Here is a 16,713-nt window from a genome sequence, read left to right as displayed (position 1 = left end):
GTCTACCCATACCCCCCCACCACCTCCACCTCCAGCCAGACCTCTTCAACATTAGCTCACTCACCTCATGCCTTGTTACTATCACCAGTCTTAGATAGACTCACCCTATCTGTATTTCCAACCTGTCCCTACACTTTCTACTCTGCCAGATGAACTATTTATTATAGTCTCCTTTAGGTTATTCAGCATCTACAGAAACCAAGTTTCAAATAATACATGATAAATATTTAGAATGTTCTGTTGTATTTCAATATTGTTTATACCTCTACTTTTTGTATTGAAATGAATCTTTATAGCTAACTTCTCCCCTGTGGAATGTACAGTAGGGTCATCGGTGACTCCTTCCTCATTGTTCATGTCTCTCCAAGATGCCAAATCAACAGAATTGTGTGTAAGATGTACAGTATAATGTGTATTAAATGAAAGCCACCATATGGTTTGACTCGACACAATACAGCACAGACGTAGTGAGGGAAAGATGAGGGGGTGGTAGGCCTACTGTTTTTCATTCCCTGAAAATAATGTAATTTGTCTGTGCACCTATAAAGACATGACATACACAACTGTCATGATGATTTCCAAGCTATCCGCTATAGGCCTATTCAGTATGTTCTTGCCAAGCTCACCCTGTGTCAGGATGACAGTGTAGAGACAAAATAGATAGAGCATACTAGGAATGTGCATTATTGTTAGCCTATTGTTGGTGATTGATTATGTTTTGTACTTTGGGTCTTTGTGCACCAAAGGTGTGTTACTTAAGAACAGGGGTCATCAGAGGTTTTCTACAATAAAGTTGTGAGAACATGAAAGGTTGTTTTGTGTCATATTTGGGGAAAAATGTAAGAAGGGTTATTTACAGGAACCTGTTACATATTGGTAGTTACAGTGTAGGCTACAACTCAGACAAAGATAAATGATATAAAGATAAACAAAGATAAATTATATAAAGAATGATAGTAAAAAGCTTTGGAGCACCTTAAATGAAATGTTGGGCAAAAAGGCAAACTCGGCTCCATCATTCATTGAATCAGATCATTCATCACAAAACCCACTGATATAACTAATGTTTTTTTAATTGGCAAGGTTAGCAAATTTAGGCATGACATTCCAACATTAAATTCTAAACCTACACATCCATGCATAACTGACCAAATTATGAAAGACAAGCATTGTCATTTTGAATTCCGTAAAGTGAGTGTGGAAGAGGAGAAACAATAATTGTTGTCTATCAACAATGACAAGCCACTTGGGTCTGACAACTTGGATGGAAAATTACTGAGGATCATAGCGGACGATATTGCCACTCCTATTTGTCATCTTTTCAATCTAAGCCTCCAGGAAAGTGTGTGCCCTCAGGCCTGGAAGGAAGCAAAAATCATTCAGCTACCTTTACTGAATCAAACAACCGACCAATCAGCCTGTTACCAACCCTTAGTAGTATTTTGGAAAAAATGGTGTTCGACCAGATACAATGCTATTTCACAGTTATAGGGAAAGGCATTCAACATGTATGGCACTTACACAAATGACTGATGATTGGCTGAGAGAAACTGATAATAAAAAGATTGTGGGAGCTGTTTTGTTAGACTTCAGTACAGCTTTTGACATTATCGATCATAATCTGCTGTTGGAAAAACGTGCACTACCAGTCAAAAGTTTGGACACACCTACTCATTCAAAGGTTTTTATTTATTTTTACTATTTTTTACATTGTAGAATAATAGTGAAGACATCAAAATGATGAAATAACACATATGGAATCATGTAGTAACCAAAAAAATTTGTTAAACAAATCAAAATATATTTTATATTTGAGATTCTTCAAATAGCCACCCTTTGCCTTGATGACAGCTTTGCACACTCTTGGCATTCTCTCAACCAGCTTCATGAGGTAGTCACCTGGAATGCATTTTAATTAACAGGTGTGCCTTCTTAAAAGTTAATTAGTGGAATTGATTTCCTTCTTAATGCATTTGAGCCAATCAGTTGTGTTGTGACAAGGTAGGGGGTTATACAGAAGATAGCCCTATTTGGTAAAAGACCAAGTCCATATTATGGCAAGAACAGCTGAAATAAGTAAAGAGAAACGACAGTCCATCATTACTTTAAGACATAAAGGTCAGTCAATCCGGAAAATGTCAAGAACTTTGAACGTTTCTTCAAGTGCAGTCGCAAAAACCATCAAGCGCTATGATGAAACTGGCTCTCATGAGGACCGCCACAGGAGTGGAAGACCCAGAGTTACCTCTGCTGCAGAGGATAAGTTCATTAGAGTTACCAGCCTCAGAAATTGCAGCCCAAATAAATGCTTCTCAGAGTTCAAGTAACAGACACATCTCAACATCAACTGTTCAGAGGGGACTGTGTGAATCAGGCCTTCACCACTACTAAGAAGAGGAGACCTGCTTGGGCCAAGAAACATGAGCAATGGACATTAGATCGGTGGACATTTGTCCTTTGGTCTGGAGTCCAAATTGGAGAATTTTGGTTCCAACTGCCGTGTCTTTGTGAGACACAGTGTGGGTGAACGGATGATCTCCGCAAGTGTAGTTCCCACCGTAAAGCATGAGGAGGAGGTGTTATGGTGTGGGGGTGCTTTGCTGGTGACACTGTCTGTGATTTATTTAGAATTCAAGGCACACTTAACCAGCATGGCTACCACAGCATTCTGCAGCGATACGCCATCCCATCTGGTTTGGGCTTAGTGGGACTATCATTTGTTTTTCAACAGGACAATGACCTAACACACCTCCAGGCTGTGTAAGGGCTATTTTACCAAGGAGAGTGATGGAGTGCTGCATCAGATGACCTGGCCTCCACAATCCCCCGACCTCAACCCAATTGAGATGGTTTGGGATGAGTCGGGCGGCAGAGTGAAGGAAAAGCAGCCAACAAGTGCTCAGCATATGTGGGAACTCCTTCAAGACTGTTGGAAAAGCATTCCAGGTGAAGCTGGTTGAGAAAATGCCAAGAGTGTGCAAAGCTGTCATCAAGGCAAAGGGTGGCTATTTGAAGAATCTCAAATATAAAATATATTTTGATTTGTTTAACACTTCTTTGGTTATTACATGATTCCATATGTGTTATTTCATAGTTTTGATGTCTTCACTATTATTCTACAATGTAGAAAATAGTAAAAATAAAGAAAAACCCTTGAATGAGTAGGTGTGTTCAAACCTTTGACTGGTACTGTATGTGTTATGGCTTTACATCCCCTGCTATATTGTGGATCGAGAGTTACCTGTCTAACAGAACACAGAGGGTGTTCTTTAATGGAAGCCTCTCCAACGTAATCCAGGTAGAGTCAGTCATTCCCCAGGGCAGCTGTCTAGGCCCCTTATTTTTTTCAATCTTTACTAATGACATGCCACTGTCTCTGAGTAAAGCCTGTGTGTCTATGTATGACTCGACACTATACACGTCTGTCACGCCCTGGCTCTAGGGACTCTTTTAAGTTGAGCCAGGGTGTGTGGAGTTTATGTTTTGTGCTCGTTGTGTCTAGTCTAGTTTTTGTATATCTATGTTGGCCAGAGTGGTTCTCAATCAGAGGCAACGAGTATCAGCTGTTGCTGGTTGTCTCTGATTGGGAACCATATTTAGTCAGGTGGTTTTCCCACAGTGTTTGTGGGATCTTGTTCCGTGTTGGTTTGTGTTTTGCACCTGTGGACGTCACGTATCGATTTGTTGTTTTGTTCGTGTATCATTTAATAAATAAGTATGTTCACCTTCCACGCTGCGCCTTGGTCCTCTATATCCGACGATCGTGACAACGTCAGCTACCACAGCAAGTGAAATCACTGCAACACTTAACAAAGAGCTGCAGTCAGTTTCAGAATGGGTGGCAAGAAATAAGTTAGTCCTAATTATTTCAAAAACTAAAAGCATTGTATTTGGGACAAATCATTCACTAAACCTCAACTAATTATTGGAAATTTAGCACGTTGAGAAGAATTATCTGCTTGGAGTAACCCTGGATTGTAAACTGTCATGGTCAAAACATATTGCTGCAACAGTAGCTAAGATGGGGAGAGGTCTGCCCATAATAAAGCGCTGCTCTGCCTTCTTAACAACGTTATCAACAAGGCAGGTCCTACAGGCCCTGGTTTTGTTGCACCTGGACCACTGTCAAGTCCTGTGGTCACGTGCCACAAAGACAGACTTACAATTGGCCCAGAACAGGGCTGCACAGCTGGCCCTTAAATGTACACGGAGAGCTAACATTAATAATGTGCATGTCAATCTCTCCTGGCTCAAAGTAGAGGAGAGATTGACTTCATCACTACTTGTGTTTGTGAGAAGTATTGACATGTTGAATGCACTGAGCTGTCTGTTTAAACTACTAGCACACAACTCGGACACCCATGCATACCCCACAAGACACGCCACATGACATTTCTTCACAGTCCCCAAGTCCAGAACAGACTATGGGACGCATACAGTACTACATAGAGCCATGACTACACGGAACTCTATTCCATATCAAATAACTCATGCAAGCAGTAAAATTTGATTTAAAAAACAGATAAAAATACACTTTATGGAACAGCGGGGACTGTGAAGAGACACACACACAGGCACAGACACATGCATACACACATGATAATATGCACTATACTCACATGTACACATGGATTTTGTGTTGTAGATATGTGGTAGTACAGCAGTGGCCTGAGGGCACACACTTAATATGTGTGAAATCTGTTGTGAAATGTACTGTAATGTTTTTAAAATTGTATAACTGCCTTAATTTCGCTGTACCCCAGGAAGAGTAGCTGCTACCATGTGGATCCATAATAAATACAATACAAATACAGACCATTGTCTACCATCAGGGTGCGACTATTTCTTATGTAGCATGGTGTCACCAGGACATGGCCATGTGAAAACACTGCAAAGGCTTGTGGATGTTGTTGTTGTTGTTCTTCCTAGCTCAAGCATATATGTTTTGTAAGTGAAACCTAAAGTCCTCGCTGAAATGTCAGCTGCGATTCTTGTGGCCACTGTTGTCGTTGGTGGAATCTTGCTCATTGTCCGCCAAATGTTTTCCCCCGGAAGAAAGTGGTAGAGTTGCTCCGGTACCCGACCGATTGATCGGGGGGAAAGACAGTCATTGTGACCGGAGCAAACAGTGGCATAGGGAAGGCCATGGCCGGGAAGCTGCACAACCTCCAGTGTTTTATAATAAAGGTCACCTTTCAAAGTGCGCCATGGTGAGCTGTCCAACGTGCTGAAACAGTCACGTGCGTACACAGTCACTTTGTACTTGTTTACAAGCTAACAACATCAATTCAGTTTGAAATAAATTCAGTACTGGGATTAGTTATTCTTATTACAATTCCTTCACTGGAAATCACTTGTATTGATTGTAGTTTATTACAAATGATAGAGATTGAGATATATAGAGACCAACATGACACAGTCATCCAGCCACCATTAAACAAAGCCCCTCTGCTAATCATACAATATGTGTGCCTCTGTCTCCCCCCATTAGAGAGAACAAAAAGTTTACTTGCTCATCAACAACGAAGGCATCTACCAGTGTCCCTACACCAAGACTGAGGAGGGTTTCAAGATGCAGCTGGGATCAACCACCTACCTCCTCCTGGACCTTCTCAAGCGATCCTCCCCCAGCTGGTGGTGGTGGTCTCCTCCAAGCTCTACAAGTATGGCAGCATCAACTTTCGAAGACCTCAACAGGTGTGGTTTGTTCATGTTATGTTGTGTATATTGTGTTTTTACCTGGGTCCTATTCATTAGTACACACCGTAGCAAACCAGTTTGCAAAGGAAAATGAAAAAACTATAGTTTCTTATTTGACAAGAGTTCAGATTAGTCCTTTCCTGTTTCAGTCAGTTTTCTTCCATTTGGTGCCTTATGAATACAACCCTTGTGTAATGTCTGTTGTGTTTCTATGGATGATTTTCTCCTTGAGGGATAATAAAATGTTCTACTTCCACTACCACTACAGTGAGAGCAGCTGCAACAAAGCGTTCTGTTACAGCCAGAGCAAGCTGGCTAATCTTCTCTTCACCCGTGAGCTGGCCCGGTGCCTGGAAGACGAGGGCATCACGGGGGTCACGGTCAATGCACTCACCCCAGGCATCGTGAGGACCAGGCTGGGGAGGCACATCCACATCCCCTTCCTGGCAAAACCTCTCTTCTACCTGGCCTCACTGGCCTTCTTCAAGAGCCCACTGGAGGGCGCTCAGAAGCCGCTCTACCAGGCGTGTTTGCCCGACGTGGAGGGTGTGGCGGGGAAGTGCTTCGCTAACTGTGAGGAGGAGGAGCTGATGCCCAAGGCAACGGACGATCACGCGGCCAAGAGGCTGTGGGACCTGAGTGAAAGCATGGTGGGGATCAAGTCTCAATAAGAGAGCTGGGATCCAGACTCTCTTCTAGAGACGATCCGAGAGACTTTTCCCTGTGAATCAAGTGAATTGGGGGATGATTGATTGAGACTGTTAGGGATTTCATTGGAACTGGGATCAGTGGGTAAAGTTCCCACTGTTTTTAATTAACCGTGGTGTGTGTGTGTATGCGCATCTGTGAGAGATGTGCAAATATTGTGTGGATGGAGTGGGAGTGGGATTGGAGCTGTGCATGCCGAGAGTACTAATAATGTGAGCAATGTGCCTGTGAAACAGAGAAGATCCATTGAAAATGTCTACATGCAGTGTTCCATGAATGTGTAACTAAGTATCCCAGTTCCCATAGGAACCTACTAGACTATATGTACTGTACTTTCTTCAACAGTGTTCACTGAATCACAAGTTCACACAATCAAAGTGGAGGGGAGCTAATTTCTAGTAGTGATTATCAAAGGGAAGCTGGACTGTCATATTTGCTTTTAACGAGTGCTTACATGTTTGGTTATAGTGCTATCGAAATATCCCCAGGGTGGTTTGAAAAGCAAGCAAATGGGTATCTAGTTCACCAGCTGTATATAAATGCTAAGGCAGCTAAGCTCATGCATACTGCATCATGCATTTGGCAGTGGGAAAAAGGGATAGGGGACTGGTTGTGTTGTGTTGCCTAATCCAGTTTTCCTCTCATGAAGTGTTTGAATTGTAAATGCGTTGCCTTCTGCTGTGAACGGATGGACGGGAACAATAAAGTTTACAATGAGATTCAGATTCAGTTGGATGATGTTGTGATGTTGATGCTGTGGTGGCTCCCTCCTCTGGATAGATGTAATCTCTCAAGTAATTCCCTTTTCGCTCCAGAGTGAGTGAGAGAGGGGAGTGCGTTTTGAATGTCAATGCGGAGGTATGGCTTATGCTATACATTGACAAAATAGTCGACAATCCAAAGATAATTTCTCTACGTGTGTATGTGCGCACACACAGTTTGATTTGAATGCTTTTAAAACAATAGTGTTTCTGCAATCTAATGACATAATTATTATCTCCCACACACACACCAACACTAAAACAGTTTAGCAAACCTTGGAGCATCTAAATGCGTAGTTTGTGCTTTATTAGGTTAAATGAAACACAACAGAAATATAGAAACATGCATCATTGTGTGATAGAAACAGGATTGTGGTTGCTTGATGGGGGTATGGGCATGGGAATCTGAGGTAGAGTGGGACAGCAAAACTTCTCCAAGGGTTATAGAGCAAAACTAACATCAACGGGTAAGACAAATGTTTACATCTCAAAAGAAGTCCATCGGTAACAAAATAATATATACAGAGCGGTCTTTTTAAGTGCTCTGGATATTTAAAAATCCTGTCAAAGCAAAAACTGAACTAATCAATGGACCCATGCCCCATTGGTCATACATATTTTACTCTGCACAAATGCAGCACAGTTTTCAGCCTGTGATTGAAAATAAACAAATCATAATGTGCAGTTTTGACAGCCTTCTGAATCTTTAACATTCCATTGATTGGCAGATGCTCTTAACCAGACATATTTACAATGTGTTGGTGTTCACATCTGATGGAATTGTAGTAATTTCTTTACAATCATCAGTTTTATACTTTCTTTTGAATGCAGCTACATACAAAATATATATTTGAACACTAATTTATTGTAGTTGTAATTAAATATATTTATACTTGAAATACTTCCTTTATCCACATGGAGCAACTGTTTTATGTACCAAATGTACCAAAGGTAGCAGTCTTTTCCTATAGTCCTCACTCATTTGGCACAGTAATTAATTGTCAATTCACCTGACCCAGACAATCTTACACATTCATTGTAGTGATACGAAACACACTTTTGTCAGTTTGTCACAGCTGTGGCAACAATCTGATGAATTCATGCTTAACCTACTGTATCTTCCACATGTCCTATCTAAATGAATGTCCTTCAACTGAACAGCTAGACTCACACTAATCAATGTGTTTTGCTGGATTCACCAAGACCTCTCACCTCACATCCCACCAGGGAAAGAGATGGAGAAAGAGAAATACCAGTAAGTCAGAGGACGAGAATCCCTTCCTCTCTCAGTTCAGAAGTGTTCCATACAGCTGGGCTTTGGTGAGACTGTCCTTTCTGGAGAGTCCTAACGTGCCAAATGTTTGGTATTGCGGGGGAGGGGGACAAGGTGGTAGCGGGGGCGGTGGTGGACTGCCCTGGGGAGGCGAAGGGTGCTGCATCTCGGACTGGTAGTGCTGCTGCAGCTCGGCAGCCATCTCCAGGGACCTCTGGTTTAGGGACTCAGTGGAGCTGTTTGGGCTGACGTCCTCGTACTCCTTGTTCTGCCCTCCACCTCCTCCCACGGCCCCTGCTACACCAACGCTGCCCTCCCTGTCCTTGGAGCTCGCTGAGTGGTAGTGGCTGTGCTCTGACTCCTGGCTGTCCTCCTTGCCCCGGTAGAGATGGGTCTGGTGGGCCTGCTGGCTGTGGGACTGATGGGACTGACGGAGGCCCCCCACAGGGCTGCACTGGGGGCTGGGCGTGGAGAAGCACACCGGGGTTTCCATGATGGGTCCTACCCCTCCCTGGTGGTAGTAGTCTGCCCCCTCCTGGAAGCTGCTGTAGAGGGGTCCCAGGCGGATCTTGGCGGGCCGAACTGAGAAGTGCTGCTCTGAGAAGCTGTAGGGCGAGGCCCGGCCGGGCGAGTGGTACGAGTGGGCGCTCAGGTCCTCCACACTCAGCTGCCTCCAGCGGCCAATCAGCTCCTCCTCCTCGGGCACCAGCGTGCTGCCGCGGCGGCTGTCTCCATAGACAACGCTTGGCGAGGAGGAAGGAGGGAGGGGTTCGTAGGGCTCGCTGAAGCATGAGGACATGGTGCGGCTGTAGACAGGCGAGCTGCCGTTCTGGTGGTGTGCTCCGCCATGCTCGCCGGCCTGCTGGAAGACAGTGTGGACTTTGGCGAAGCCGCCACCACCGGGACTGTCCCTCTCCCAGGAGGAGTCACTCTTCCTCTCATAGTCTCCCCCATTCCTCCAGTCCATGTAGAGGGAGTGGTGGTGGGGAGAGGAGGCCGTGCTGCTGGGTGGGCCGTTGCCCTTGTTGTCGTCCGAACCCCCTCCGCTGAAGCTGGAGTAGGAGCTGCCTGAGGTGGGGCCCAGAGAGGTGGGGAACTTGGCAAAGCACTCCTGGGAGAAGCCAGACCTCAGCCCCAACAAGGGACCCTCCTCTGGGTTACTATCTGTGGAGGTCTGGGGCCCGTAGAGCAGCTTCCTCTGGCCATGGAGGTCCATGCTTGGCCTGCGCTCACGGTTCTGATCGACCGGGCAGTACAGAGCCGTGTCGCTGCTGTACAGGTCTGACTTGTAGGCCGCCCGGAGGCCCAGGCGCTCACCTCTGTCCAGGGTGTCCAGGAGGAAGCCTTGGTCCTGGGGCTGGGGGCTAGGCGAGCTGGAGGCTTGGCTGCCGCTGCAGACCTCGTCGGGCTTCTCCAGCACCTTGGCAATGACGGAGGAGGGGACGGAGTGGCAAAGAGGTGTACCCTCCATGTGCATGGTCACGCGTTCCTGGAATTCAGCAGGCAACTGAGAAAGAGAGAGAGAGACAGTGAGGTATAGATAAAAGTGATACAGAGACAGACCGTGAGATTAATGCATGGCAGTTCTTGGAAAAGGAAAAAAATTAGGAAACAGAATATACAAACATTATTTTCACACATTCGCAACAACATATTGATAATGGCACCATATGGAGATCAGACATGAAACTGAAAACTATAACTGGGGAGGTGGAACCTGGAGTTATTTCATGGATGCTAAATATTATTAGTTTGATATGTTGCTGTTGCCTCTGCCTCTCCATAGCAACAAGAACTAGCTAATTATAGCTTCATGGCTAATAGGAGCCAAGACAAAGCTGAACACTTGTGCAAACATCCTTTCATAGCAGTTGTATCACACATTCGCTTTAACCAATGTAAATACCCAATTACCATGAGATATTTAGATATGGTTTAGAACATCATTTTCAACTGCAGTTATAACAAGGTCATGGCCGCGGGAAGATATTCTGGGATGGGGTGCTGTGGAAATAGTTTGTCGACAGGGGGTGTGGGGGGGGGGGTCTCCCCGCTCTCCTAGCAAGTATTCTTCTCCTCTCCTACAGGAGTAATAAAGGCCTAGTGCACTAATTTGGGGAAATATTAGTGCACTACTTCCCGCGGCTATGAACAAGGTATTCAAAAGATTGGCCCATTTACTTTAAAGACCCTTCATGCTTGTTATGCAGTGGAGCAAGTGACTAACGCACTTCAATCATGGCTGGAAAGTGATGCATCATTTCACTGTGTTGGACCACACTCCATCAATAACCTTTTGATTACTCTCCAGCCCACAAACAAACAGGCTGGAGGACATAAGTAGATCTATAACCTTTGACCCCATTGCAGCAGTGGACAGTATATGCCCAAGGTGTCATCAGTTTATCTGTTTCTTTCACTCCATATAGTAACAACACACACACACACACACAGCACTACTTTATGACCATTACGTAACGGATGAATTGTGTTTGCATTGATATTTCCATTCAGGCGCATGGTGCCAAATGTGGTGAGGCATTTTTTAACAGTATAGGCAACGTGCCAGCTTTAAAATCTGCTCTTGCCACGCGGGCCGGGCAGGAGGCCCAGAGCTGATCCTGCGGAAAGCCTTGCCATTCTGCCCTGGCACTAACACACTCATCAATACTCGCTCGTTCCTCTCCCGTTGGAAAACAAAGCAGCATGGGCACTGTTGGGCATAATCAAATCTCCATCTCCTTATGCATATAGTTAGCGGTTAGTGTCTTAGCGCTTTGCAACCTTCCATCAATTACTCACCTACCTGTCACATAATGTACCTGTATCGTTCCATTGTTAATCACTGTCAAACATTTACCTCATAAGCAATCCATCAGTGGAGTAATCACCATATGATTCGTATTGTTGATGTATTGGAAGTTTGGAACTATTTCAGCGAGGGCCCAGGTTTTAATCCCGTAATCCTGGCTCATGCATTGATCGATGTGAATGGATCAAGACTTGTGCTAATATTTGCAGCACTGCAAATCGTGCCCATACCTCAAGTCAGGAGGATTCAGCTGCTTAGATAAAGGAAGAGGGTTGTTTTATCTCCTGGGGATTTTTATCCAAGTGAATTTCCCTCCCTGTGTAGCTTCACTAACACCATCCAACGGCTGGGGTTGAGGAAGTCGTAAGACCGTAGCTTTAGCTTAGCATTAGCTTTAGCTTAGCCGGTGTAGTATGTTGATAATAGGCAGCAGCAGACCTGGGTTCAAATAGTATTACTTTTCTTTCAAATACTTTAGCTGTGCAAGATTGCCCTTGCCAGGCGCAATGGAGCTAGTAGAAAAATCCCCAATGGTCAAATCCTGCCTATCTGTCACTGTGGGCAAGCTCAACCAAGCGCTTAAAGTTTGAAAGAAAATAAAGTACTATTTGATCCCAGAGAAAATAAAGTACTATTTGAGCCCAGGTCTGATAGGCAAAGAAGTTGGGGACATACATATAATTACTAAACCACTGCAATTTGACTGGACTCATGAGTACAATCAATGTGGCTGTTCAAGTAATTATATGTCTGTGGTTGGGGGAGGACTCACCTCAGAGAGCTGGGTCCTGTAGTGGGACTTGTTGCACTGGAGCAGCTGGGCAGCCAGGTTACAGTCCTTCCTGTACAGATCCTACAGGACAGAGACAGTGTTAGAATGTGTTAGAAGAAAACATGCTCTAAAGAAATCATATTTTCTAAAGAAACACACTGCATTGAATTCAAGGATGAGCCAGGACCGGGACTTGAACTCAGGTGTCTGTCAGTCCAACACCTTATATAAAGAGCTCCAAAACTCTTGGCGAAGATGATAGGTGTTGTACACTAAGGTTGCTACAATACACTTTGAGGGTTGGGACTATACTTTTGATGACCTATAGATCTGACCCCATAGAGTGCCCTTACATTGTCTTCCCTCAGTTTCTCAATGGTCAGCTTGGCTTCTATCAGGTGGTTGTTGAGCACGATGATCTCTCTGCTCAGGGCTCTCTTCTCGTCGTCATGGTGCTGAGACTAAGGAGAGCAAAGACTCATGTCAGACTCATGTTGCAAATACATTGTTGTTTTTTCTTCGATTTCATGGCTTGGCAGTGCAGGAGAACCCAGCCGGATGCCATATCCTACATATATTTGCCTACAATCATATCATGTGTAACCATGCTTTATTGCTCACACATAACTTAAAATGGTCTAAAGGTATACAAGAGTTTTCCATCATTCTCTGTGCCTCAGATCACACAGGACACACAATTCTCAGTGGCCTCAACTCGTGACAATCTTACCTTGAACTGGCTGAAACGGCAGAAGTTCACTCTCTCTTCCAGACAACATGACAAAGTAGCAGAAGTGTAACTGTTCTCATTGTTCAACTGAAAGTTTCATATCAACCAACGTCTGTAATTATGTATGTACGTACTTAATTCAGAATTACTATTTAATCTTGAGACTCAGAAGAAATATTTGCCTTTTAGCCATCATGCCTTTTTTTTGTTAGCCACTAGGGCTATTATTAACCTCTTAGATGTAAAGTCCCCTGTTCTGGTACCGGTTCAACCAACATTTTCGCTTATAAATCGATATGTGGACACCATAGATCTAAATGGCTTGCTTGAGCTGTAGCCGTGATTCTCATGAACACAGGAGTATGTCTCTTCTGCCTGTGTGAAGCAGGATGTGAAATCTAACACCACTTGAAACTGGGATGTCCCGCCTACCATTTAATTCGCTCTTCCGACCGTCCATCAACTCCTGGCAGAACACTACGTCACAGCCACTAACAACAATATGCATGAAATCCTTACATCATAACGCAGCAGGAGAGTGTTGTTTCGTCGCTGTAGCACAATCAGAGATCGATGTCTAGTGTTGTTTATAAAGAATAATGCTAATCTTTGCTGTGAGACCAAGGAGTCCGCTTACACTGTACTTTGATTATAAAGTTTTATTTATATCACAAGATTTCAGCATAAGTTTACAGACGTCTGCAGGCATCTGGAGAACAGCGACCCAAAATAATATGTTTGTTCTGATCTCCTTTGTCTCAACCAAGTATTTATAATCTTTACCATAATATGGGTGGTTTCCCATACAGACCAATCACCTGTCTCCACACAACAGACTTCCTCTGTTCTATGGGGTGTCCCCACAAAACTGCTCCCCAGATGCTCCCTCCAAGCTGAATAAACATCCTCTCAGATACCATTTGAAAACGTTAGCAAAGTCATAATTCCTCAGATACTACAATAGCCAGTAATACAAAATAATTCATAGATTTTAAACAAAAAACACTTTCTGTTTGTCATAGACAGATAATATTAATATGAGATGAAAGGCGAGTTCCTAACGAGTTCAGGAATCGAAGTTAGAACTCTGTGAGACATTCACAGCAATGGGGGTGGACGTTTTGAACAAGAGAGACCTTTAGAAAATATGCAAATTTTCTCTAACACTAAATATACAAATAATTTATGTATTTTACAGTTATAAGGAAGGTGAAATCTTATTTTATAAATTGATTATACTATATTTAGAAAAATATGTAAGTCATTTCAAGCCTTATTCATACAGTTCTGTTGAATAGGAAATACATCATATGAGATTGTAACGTTTCTTAAAGTATGCAGCATTACTAGTTATTGTTTATGACCCTCTCGTGATACATACTTTTGAGGATGACATAGATAACATTTTCGATTACATTTAGTTACATTTAAGAGGATTTACAGCATCCTGTTGGCGCTATTAGCGTCTGGTGCTATTAGCCTCCGGCGCTATTAGCCTTTGGTGCTATTAGCCTCTGGTGCTATTAGCCTTTGGTGCTATTAGCCTCTGGTGCTATTAGCCTCTGGTGCTATTAGCCTCTGGCGCTATTAGCCTCTGGTGCTATTAGCCTCTGGCACTATTAGGCTCTGGCGCTATTAGCCTCTGGTGCTATTAGCCTTTGCATTTTCACGACTACCTGTACCCCAAAGCTCTGTGGCCTCGATTCTTCTCTCTCTCCAGCCAAGTCAATTTATCAGAAATTATGGGTCTACAGGCTTCACCATGAAGATTTATAACTCTAGGTGAGTAAACTAGGTGAAAGCCCACCAAGATGGTGCTAAAACTTGGCATTGTGTTCAGCTGGTACCGCCAGAATGAATTATCCACACATCAGTTAAAAATTCAGTTGCATCTTCTAGGTGCTTCTACACTGTACCACTGAACTGACTGGGGCTTCTGACTGAAGCAGACTGTCCTTGCCACTTGCCAAGATGCTCTGGCACTCCCTTGAATAAAGATGGCAGAATTAGGCAAGATCCTGATCATCACTGGAGATTTTGAATTGTTCCAGAAGTTTAAACTGTTTCGACTATGCCTCCTGTACCTCATCCTCCCAATTCGCTAGTTCAATTTTTGTCCAAACAAACCCAAATAAAATAAAATGTTATTTGTCACACTTGTAGACTAACGGTGAAATGCTTACTTATGGGCCCTTCCCAACAATGCAGAGAGAAAAAAAGTAAGTAACGATAACTTGGCTATATACACAGGGTACCAGTACCGAGTCGATGTGCAGGGGTACGAGGTAATTGAGGTAGATAGACAGTTGAAGTCGGAAGTTTACATACACCTTAGCCAAATACATTTAAACTCAGTTTTTCACAATTCCTGACATTTAATCCTAGTAAAAATTCCCTGTCTTAGGTCAGTTAGGATCAACACTTTATTTTAAGAATGTGAAATGTCAGAATAATAGTAGAGAGAATGATTTCTTTCAGCTTTTATTTCTTTCATCACATTCCCAGTGGATCAGAAGTTTACATACACTCAATTAGTATTTAGTAGCATTGCCTTTAAATTGTTTAACTTGGGTCAAATGTGTCGGGTAGCCTTCCACAAGCTTCCCACAATAAGTTGGGTGAATTTTGGCCCATTCCTCCTGACAGAGCTGGTGTAACTGAGTCAAGTTTGTAGGCCTCCTTGCTCGCACACGCTTTTTCAGTTCTGCCCACACATTTTCTATAGGATTGAGGTCATGGCTTTGTGATGGCCACTCCAATACCTTGACTTTGTTGTCGTTAAGCCATTTTGCCACAACTTTGGAAGTATGCTTGGGGTCATTGTCCATTTGGAAGACCCATTTGCGACCAAGCTTTAACTTCCTGACTGATGTCTTGAGATGTTGCTTCAATATATCCACATAATTTTCCTTCCTCATGATGCCATCTATTTTGTGAAGTGCACCAGTCCCTCCTGCAGCAAAGCACCCCCAAAGCATGATGCTGCCACCCCTGTGCTTCACGGTTGAGATTGTGTTCTTCGGCTTGCAAGACCCCCTTTTTCCTCCAAACATAACGATGGTCATTATGGCCAAACAGTTCTATTTATGTTTCATCAGACCAGAGGACATTTCTCCAAAAAGTACGATCTTTGTCCCCATGTGCAGTTGTAAACCGCTTTTTTAATGGCGGTTTTGGAGCAGTGGCTTCTTCCTTGCTGAGCGGCCTTTCATGTTACATTTTATGTCGATATAGGACTTTTTTTTACTGTGGATATAGATACTTTTGTACCTGTTTCCTCCAGCATCTTCACAAGGTCCTTTGCTGTTGTTCTGGGATTTATTTGCACTTTTCGCACCAAAGTACGTTCATCTCTAGGAGACAGAACTGTCTATGACTTGGGTGGCGGGAGTTTCACAATTTTTAGGGCCTTCCTAGCACCGCCTGGTATAGAGATCCTGGATGGCAGGGAGCTAGGCCGCAGTGATGTACTGGGCCATACACACTTCCCTGTGTAGCGCCTTGCAGTCGGATGCAAAGCAATTGCCATACTAAATAGTGATGCAGCCATAAGATGCTCTCAATGGTGCAGCTGTAGAAATGTTTGAGGATCTGAGGGCCCATGCCAAATCTTTTCAGCCTCCTGAGGGGGAAGAGGCATTGTCGTTCCTTCTTCACGACTGTGTTGGTGTGTGTGGACCATGATAAATCCTTAGTGATATGGACACTGAGGAAATTGAAGCTCTCGACCCTCTCCACTACAGCCCCATGTATGGGGGCGTGCTCGGCCCTCTGTTTCCTGTAGTCCAAGATCAGCTCCTTTGTCTTGCTGACATTGAGGGAGAGGTTGTTGTCCTGGCACCACATTGCCAGGTCACTGACCTCCTCCCTATAGGCTGTCTCATCGTTGTCGGTGATCAGGCCAACCACAGCAATTTTAATCATGGTGTTGGAGTCGTGCGCGGCCATGCAGTCGTG

At 43.8% G+C, this 16,713-nt stretch overlaps 1 protein-coding gene and 1 pseudogene across 2 annotated transcripts in view; one reads left to right on the top strand and one right to left on the bottom strand.

Annotated features, from left to right (window-relative positions):
• Positions 1 to 4,975: 4,975 nt before the first annotated feature.
• Positions 4,976 to 6,371, top strand: LOC311108393 (retinol dehydrogenase 14-like; annotated as a pseudogene). The gene is made up of 3 exons: positions 4,976 to 5,075; positions 5,494 to 5,697; positions 5,969 to 6,371. The product of its transcript is annotated as a retinol dehydrogenase 14-like (transcript).
• A 2,084-nt stretch (positions 6,372 to 8,455) lies between these two features.
• Positions 8,456 to 16,713, bottom strand: part of LOC311108119 (brain-enriched guanylate kinase-associated protein) — a gene marked incomplete at both ends in the record, with an annotated part of 48,656 nt that continues 40,398 nt past the window's right edge. Inside the window, 3 exons of the mRNA XM_084150756.1 lie at positions 8,456 to 9,949; positions 12,027 to 12,107; positions 12,380 to 12,487. Of these exons, the coding sequence (XP_084006882.1) occupies positions 8,456 to 9,949; positions 12,027 to 12,107; positions 12,380 to 12,487 (1,683 nt within the window). The remainder of the gene's footprint in view (positions 9,950 to 12,026; positions 12,108 to 12,379; positions 12,488 to 16,713) is intronic.

This window comes from Coregonus lavaretus, assembly GCF_964263955.1.
Source record: "Coregonus lavaretus genome assembly, chromosome: 33".
NCBI classification, from domain to species: domain Eukaryota; kingdom Metazoa; phylum Chordata; class Actinopteri; order Salmoniformes; family Salmonidae; genus Coregonus; species Coregonus lavaretus.
The sequence above is the reverse complement of the archived record's forward strand: the minus strand, read 5'-3'. Positions and strand labels throughout refer to the sequence as shown.